Source organism: Sinocyclocheilus rhinocerous, unplaced genomic scaffold (genome assembly GCF_001515625.1).
Source record: "Sinocyclocheilus rhinocerous isolate Xijiao unplaced genomic scaffold, SAMN03320098_v1.1 scaffold1574, whole genome shotgun sequence".
NCBI classification, from domain to species: domain Eukaryota; kingdom Metazoa; phylum Chordata; class Actinopteri; order Cypriniformes; family Cyprinidae; genus Sinocyclocheilus; species Sinocyclocheilus rhinocerous.
In genome coordinates, this window is record NW_015625598.1 from 342,587 (window position 1) to 350,482 (window position 7,896).

Consider the following 7,896-nt stretch of genomic DNA (forward strand, 5'->3'; position numbering starts at 1 on the left):
ATGTAATCAGACTACTTTTTGTTTACTTTTAGATTACATTTGACCTAACTTGTTTATCACGTTGGTTTGATAATTATATTGATATAGCTAAAAATGCAAAGAAAAAATAAAATCTGTTCCATTCATTGTTCGTAACAACATGGATTAAACATTACAGTATATGCGTTCGTGAAGGAACTGCAGGGGATTCATGAATTTAATTAAAAGCTAATAATGAATTAAATCATAAAAATGTAAAATTAAAATAAATCTTTTTAAAATGACATCAATCAAAATAAAACACTAACTAAAAAATTTTAAATTTTATTTGTTTACCTGCATGTTACCTGCATGTCAACCGTGAACATGCACATGTGATACTTAAATATTTTAACTTAATTATTTTTAACTGTTTTTAATTATAATTTTGGGTTTACAAAAATACACAAAGCGCTATAAATGCATCATTCATTCATTCATTCAATAATAATAATAATAATAAAAAATACTAATGGAATCCCTGCAAATAAGAAATATGTAAACAAGAAATAATGTGAATTTGTGCATTTTAATGTTTGAAAGACAAAAGCCTTCCAAAGACATTATGAATAATTTATTGGTATTGTGTGAATAAAATGTAATCATGTAATGAATAAAAAGTTAACTATAATCTGATTCAGAGTATTTTAAAATGTAATTTAATCTAATTACAAGTACTTAATTGTGCAAAAAGCCCCCCTAAAAATGGCCTAGCAACGCCCATGAAAACCATTATACCTATGGAGAGTCCCCGTAAACCACATATGCAAGAATGCGTGCGTGCGTGGTGTATGAGTTGCGTGCGTGTGTGTGTGTGTGTGTATGAGTTGCGTGCGTGCGTGTGTGTGTGTAACAGCAAAGAGTCACGTCGCCGAGGTGAGTTCCCTTAAAGGACGAAAATACGACATTTAACTCGACGCATACGGTGTGGTGACACCGTCACGCTCTCGGAGAGAGTCTCCGCTGTCTTGAAATGCCAGAGCTGTGTTTTTAAGGCGAATCGTTGAGGTCGAACGCGTCCAGAAAGGTGCAGAAGTGAGATTTTCTGACGGCGCACTTTGGCCTACTGCGACAGGCTGCGAGCGGGAAAGTCGTGCCATTGCAGCGAGTGCTGGCAGTGTTGCGATGATGATATTTGTAATTAGCGAGTGCAGCACATAGCTGAAGGATAGATATAATGTCGTCGCGGGACTGGATGGTCTCCCTAAGCGTGAGAGAGGGTCTGTGGGAGCCCGCGTGACGGACAGGCCAGAGATCAGCCCTGAAGACCACTGCTGATCTTCATCAGGCTTTCACATCATCTTGTTTCGCTCTCTGCGTGTAAGTGCCGATACTGTAGCGATGAGCTCTACGTTAGTGACTCGATGTGTTTGCTGTGTGTTCATATCTGTGCTTACACAGCCTACCTAGGCAGCATTTTTCTCCTCAGTAGGCGCCTTCTGAGTCTCGATTCGCGCGGGTTTCTGGCATCGTTCCCAACTTTCCCCTGGAACAGCATTGGGGCTCCGATTTTAATCGTTCGCACCAAAGGTTGGCAGGTTTTGGCATGTTTAAGTAGTTTATGCATAAATGCACCACGTGAGCTGTGACAATTGACAGTTGTAGCGAAGTCCGGTTGGTGAACGATTCTTTTTTTAAAAGTCGAATCTTGAATCTTTTGAATCGAGCGGATCTCGAGTCAAGAACTCCTCGAACAGAGAAAAGTTACTCTCAGTAAAATGTTTAGGACTTTTGTCAGCACACCTGTACCATGAAGCGAGTTATTTTGGAAATGGCATTTTATTGAAAACCTATAAACTTTTTTTTATTTATGTAAATTAATTTAAAGTTAATGCAAATTATATTGGTTTATGAACTGGTTTACAACTGTTTCAGTCAAATTTGCTCATCTAGTACTGTTTCCCCTAATGACTTTACTTGCAAGTCTAATTAATGTTTTTATGTATATTTTCATGAGCGTGGCCTTCTAGGTTTGTGTTCATTGAATATCTGACCTTCCTCTGGTGTCCAGACTGCAGCTGGAGCACGTGTTTCTGATCTGTGTGTCACGTTCAGAACTTCACTCAGACTGTATACCTGTTTATTTCCATGAAGTTTAATCTTTAATCAGTTGTAGGGTGCAGTCAGAGGCTATGAGCAGCAACGAGTGTTTTGGTTGCGGCCGCACTGGCCACTGGATCAAGAACTGTCCGAATGCTGGCCGTGGCCGGGGAAAGGGCCGTGGCAGAGGGAAAGGTGAGAGCCGCTCACTGTTGTGAACTGATCTGAACACTGATAATTTGCTGAGCTGATTTGGTAAATAATGTGTTTCTCCTGCCCTACGCTAGATCTTTTCTGCTATCGCTGTGGAGAACCAGGCCACGTTGCGAGGGACTGTGAGAGGACCGAGGATGGTAAGGACATGAAATGTAAAAAAAAATGGCTCTTATTCGTTGTTAAATGTCTGTAACATGTGTTGAATGTAGACATTTTGCATATCAGTGAGTCTGTCAGACACTCATTGTGTTTTTTTGTAAACTGGAAAAAAAAAACTGGTATAGAAAAAATTCAGTCAGCTAGTAAATTTCACAAATAATTGCAATTGACACGTTGAATTAAACACTATTTGGTTCATTTTAAATGGTTCAGTGGTGTTAATGATGTACTTTTTTGACATGTACACTACAATAAAAAATTGGTGTATGAACAATTTTTGGTCAGAAATTGCTAGTAAATTTCACAAATTACAAAGAAATGGCTAGGAACACATGGAATTAAACATGACATTTTGAAGCCGAAAGACTGAAATTGTGTGTGTGTGTGTGTGTGTGTGTGTTTTAATGTAACTCCAATAATCTGTGTTTTATTTACAACTTCAGATTTTTAAAGCTTGAATGCTGACAAGAGTGAAACTCCAGTTTGAATATGTAAGCCTTTGTACAGTATCCATGTCCATTCAGCATTGGGTTAGTTGACATGGTGCATTTTTTTCCCTCGTGCTGTAAAAACACTAAACTTTTTTTTTTTTTCCAAAGTAAATAAAACTGTTTATTTGGGTGTTTTACCAGAAAATACTATTTTATGTCTTTCCACTTCCAAATTTCACATTTAATTCAAGGCAGCGGCTATTTACACTAAGTGCAAATAACTATAGATTCTATTTACACTGTTAAAATAGCAAGATTTTCTGCTATTTATGATACTTATTGCAAATAGTGGCAATTACCTGTGTTATAGTACAGTGTTATAGTACATTATAAAACCGTACGCAGTAATAACGTATTGAGTGTAAATTATAATTTCAATTCAAATTATTAAATGGATGCCACCTTATTGGGACAATAAAGCCCTCCCTACACCTACCCGATACTTTATTTTCAACTTTTTGATTATTTCCTTCATTTTCATTGAAAATAAATGCCTTTCCGATGCGATGTGAGATTTGGAAAGGGAGAAAAAAAGAGGCAGAAGGCGGGTTCGAACTCGGGTCGATCGCGTTACCATCTACGCCACTGAAGCTGATGTTTAACAAGAGTCTTGGTTCAGTGTTGACTGGACCAATCACACATTGGTGGGCGGAGTTAGTGTAAATGGCCTCTGCCAACAAGGCGGGCTATTTGCACTTAGTGTAAACAGACACTCTTTACTTGTTGTTTCTTTGTCTGCATTTAAATCCAGACTCAAAACTCGTCTGTTTAGCTGTGCATTTATTGAATGAGCACTGTGCTACGTCCGAACTGATTGCACTGTATTTTATGTATAATTGTTTTCTATTTTTAACTGTTTTAAATTCATTTGAAATCAATTTCTAAATCATTTTAAAAGTTTAAGTTCCCCGTTTTATTGTTGTTGATTTTTCTTGACTATTTTACTTTTATGTAAAGCACGTAGAATTACCATTGTGTATGCAATGTGCTATATAAATAAACTTGCCTTGCCTTTGTAATTGAAATATCTGAATTAGAATTTACTACAACTTTTTTTTTTTTTTTTTGCAGTGTACATGTAAAAAATATAATTTTAAAATGAACCAATAAAGTGTTTGAAGAATGGGAGAAGGCTGATCAGTCACAGCAAATAGATTTTTTCTGAGCGCGGTGTTTTAATAAGCTGTTTTGTTTTGCAGCGTGCTACAACTGCGGCAGGGGCGGCCACATCTCCAGGGACTGCAAGGAGCCCAAGAAGGAGCGCGAGCAGGTCTGCTACAACTGCGGCAAAGCCGGCCACATGGCCCGCGACTGCGACCACGCCAACGAGCAGAAGTGCTACTCCTGCGGCGGCTTCGGACACATCCAGAAGGGCTGTGAGAAAGTCAAGTGCTACAGGTGAGGCCCGATCCTCAACGCTTCGGAGGCGAATGAGCCATGCCTGACCTGTGCTTCTGCTCCTCTCAGGTGCGGAGAGATCGGCCACGTCGCCGTACAGTGCAGCAAGGCCAGCGAAGTCAACTGCTACAACTGCGGAAAATCTGGCCACGTGGCGAAAGAATGCACCATCGAGGCCACCGCTTAGTCCCGTCTCCTCGGTGTCTTATATGTTTGAGTTGATGATCGTGGTAAAGTCTGGTGACCAGTGTTTTCACCTCGTTTAAAATGATGAAATTGCCAGATAGAGGGGGACTACTATATTCTCCATTCATTCACTGCAGTTGAAGACTGAACTTAAAGGAAGAACCAAACATAACCAAGTTGAGACCTCAGTCACAGTGGAGTTGACCGCTTCAAGCATGACTTCTACAAGAGAAATGGTGAATTGGAGAATGCATTTAGTGTAAAAGAGTGGCAACCCAGTTGAGATTGGTGACTAAAAACATGGAAAGTTCAGGTGGTGCTCTTCAACAAACCCTCAAGGGCAGGCACAATGCTCCAGTTACTAATGTAACCTTGGTTTCCTGAGATGAGGGAGAGAGCGTTGCGTTGACACACTTATGGGGAAACTCCTGTTTACTCTGATACTGAAGCCTGATTTGTTCATGTTCGTGTAACTGCGCGAACCAATGGCACTTCAACCCGCCAAAAGGGGAGGAGCCGACCTCTATCTAAGTTGGCTCTTAGCGCCATTTCATCAGAATCTTTCGACTGATATTGTTTATTTTGTCCTACAAGCACAATCCTGATCCATACTTTATTCCAGTCGGTGGCGGTAATGCACCAGCGAGGCCAGCTGCCCTGCCAACAGAAATAGGATAGAGGAAAATTACATGATTTCGGTTCATACTTGCAAGCAATTCTGAAATAGATGTATTTATGTTTTTTTCCCCACTTATCTCTGGATGCAGTGTGCTTTATTTACTTGTAAGATACACATGTAGCAAAGCTGGTTCTCATTTTACAACTGAAGGGGACATTCTGACTTCAATCTTATATAATAGATAATGCTAGTTCACTGAAAAAATCTGACCTACAGAAAATAGTTAATATTAGATAAAGGCTTTGAGTTTACTTTTATTGTAAATCGTAATATTAATGAGTTAAAGAAGGCCTACTGATCTTAATTAAAGAGAAAACTCAAATGAAGTTCAATCTCTTGAAATGTCTCAAGTCTTATTGCGGTGCAGTTTTATCTCTCACCAGTAGATGGTACATAAGACGCCTTTTGAAAAAATTTTTTTTACGTTTACTCATGACCTCGTGATCATTTCAAGAGGTCTTTCAAAGTAGTACTAGTTACTAGTTAGCACCATGAATATACCAAATAAATAAATATATAAATAAACCCACCTGCGACATTCCTTGTTATCACGCGTTTGTGAGGCCAGCTGCCCTGCCAACAGAAATAGGATAGAGGAAAATTACATGATGCCGGTTTATACTTGCAAGCTATTCTGAAATAGATGTATTTATGTTTTTTTCCCCACTCATCTCTGGATGCAGTGTGCTTTATTTACTTGTAAGATACACGTGTAGCAAAGTTGGTTCTCATTTTACAACTGAAGGGGACATTCTGACTTCAATCTTATATAATAGAAAAATGAACACTAAAGAAGATGCTACTTCTTTGAAAAAGTCTGACCTACAGAAAAGGGTTTATATTAAGGCTTTGAGTTTACTTTTATTGTAAATCGTAATATTAATGAGTTAAAGAAGGCCTACTGATCTTAATTAAAGAGAAAACTCAAATGAAGTTCAATCTCTTGAAATGTCTCAAGTCTTATTGCGGTGCAGTTTTATCTCTCACCAGTAGATGGTACATAAGACGCCTTTTGAAAAAATTTTTTTTGCGTTTACTCATGACCTCGTGATCATTTCAAGAGGTCTTTCAAAGTAGTACTAGTTACTAGTTAGCACCATGAATATACCAAATAAATAAATATATAAATAAACCCACCTGCGACATTCCTTGTTATCACGCGTTTGTGTGCTCTGTCATCGCTTGGCGCGCCGGAAGTTGTCCACACGTCATATTCATGCGTCGTGCGAGCTTACCGTTGAGCTCACGCAGGTCCAGGTTGAACGTCTGAACTACAAACATGGTAAAATAAATATTCTTCTTTAGCTAATGGATTTTCAATGATCATACTGTATTAGTGTACATTTATAAAAGTAATTACACAGCTTTTTCTCCGAAAACGAATGTATCTTCTGTAATAAGAAGCGAAACTCGAGAGCAGAGTCATTTTTCACCGTTGACAGAAGTTTGTCAAGTAACCAGATTTAATAATAAACGTAACGTTACATTACGCAGTTCCTCTGATCAGATGCTTATAAGGCTTCTCAAGTATGAGAGTTGCATTTTCATACGAATAGATATGTTATACCGTAACGTTACATGTGAGCACCTGCTTAAATGAACTATTGCTATTTTTATTTCTAGGCTCGAAACGCAGAAAAGGCCATGTGAGTGTTTTCCTTTTATATTTCTGTCAGAACTTTCTCTTGTGTCCTCTGCAGAATTTCCTAGCAGTGCTTTTTCCTTTATTCTGCAGGACTGCCTTGGCCAGGTTTCGTCAAGCCCAGCTTGAAGAGGGAAGGATTAAAGTGAGTACACTTTATCATCTAAACACTGATGTGCTGAGAGCATCTCTATGGCTTGTGTTCACCTGATCATATGCCACATTCACAGGAAAGAAGACCTTTTCTTGCTTCAGAGTGTAATGAGTTGCCTAAAGCAGAGAAGTGGAGGAGACAGGTCAGAAGTTTTGAAGTTGTGCTTCTGATAGATACTGGTTAAATGCTATAATGCTACATATGCATATTAACTCGCACATATTCGGTTTAACCTCCGTTTTTCTTGCACTTCTAGATTATCAGTGAGATTTCAAAGAAAGTCGCCCAGATTCAAAACGGTGAGAATATGTAAAAGAAAAAAAAAAGCAAACATGAAATGTACATGTGGTACATGTGGCTTAAACTCCTGCCTGTCTTCCTCAGCTGGTTTGGGGGAGTTTAAGATTCGTGATTTGAATGATTTGAATGACAAGCTGCTCCGAGAGAAAGGACACTGGGAAGTCCGAATCAAGGAACTGGGAGGCCCTGACTACAGGGTAAGAATATGAGTGCTGAATTACATGATTTTTATTGCATTTTTTGTCCATTTCATCTCAAATCATATTACATTTAATGCATATGGTTGCTGTATTATATCAAATCAATTACAGATGTATATTTCTAACTTTTATCAGAATCAGAATGAGCTTTGTTCACAAAGTGTGCGCAAACACACAAGGAATTTGTTGTTTTGTTTTCATAGCATCTACAGTGAGGTCCACAAATCTGAGATAACCAGTGAAAATAGTTCAGTTTTGCATGTTTCCAGTTTAATAAAAGATTCGATCGGCATAATAAACTGATCTCAAAAATGAACACACGAATGTTTCGGCGTTTGGTTTGTACTTTTGCGTTAATGGAGCTGACACAAACAAGACCTGAGATCACCCGAGCAATGTCACACATTTACATT

General features: G+C 38.6%; 1 protein-coding gene across 2 annotated transcripts; it reads left to right on the plus strand.

Annotated features, from left to right (window-relative positions):
- The first annotated feature begins 875 nt into the window (after nucleotides 1-875).
- On the plus strand, nucleotides 876-4,518 carry cnbpb (CCHC-type zinc finger, nucleic acid binding protein b). 2 transcript variants are annotated; one of them, XM_016575809.1, is made up of 5 exons: nucleotides 876-894; nucleotides 2,129-2,253; nucleotides 2,346-2,411; nucleotides 4,124-4,322; nucleotides 4,392-4,518. In XM_016575809.1, the coding sequence occupies exons 2-5, from the start codon at nucleotides 2,151-2,153 to the stop codon at nucleotides 4,507-4,509; spliced, it is 486 nt and encodes a 161-aa protein (XP_016431295.1). In that variant the 5' UTR covers nucleotides 876-894; nucleotides 2,129-2,150; the 3' UTR covers nucleotides 4,510-4,518. The 2 variants fall into 2 exon arrangements, with proteins under 2 accessions (XP_016431295.1, XP_016431303.1); XM_016575817.1 differs by having other exon boundaries at nucleotides 2,135-2,253.
- The last annotated feature ends 3,378 nt before the right edge of the window (nucleotides 4,519-7,896 follow it).

Excerpts from the sequence above, each read along its gene's own strand:
- cnbpb (XM_016575809.1), top strand. The coding sequence starts at position 2,151 with ATGAGCAGCAACGAGTGTTTTGGTTGCGGCCGCACTGGCCACTGGATC. Across the intron at positions 2,254-2,345 it reads GGGCCGTGGCAGAGGGAAAG|ATCTTTTCTGCTATCGCTGT; the intron begins GTGAGAGCCGCT and ends GCCCTACGCTAG. Across the intron at positions 2,412-4,123 it reads CTGTGAGAGGACCGAGGATG|CGTGCTACAACTGCGGCAGG; the intron begins GTAAGGACATGA and ends TTTGTTTTGCAG.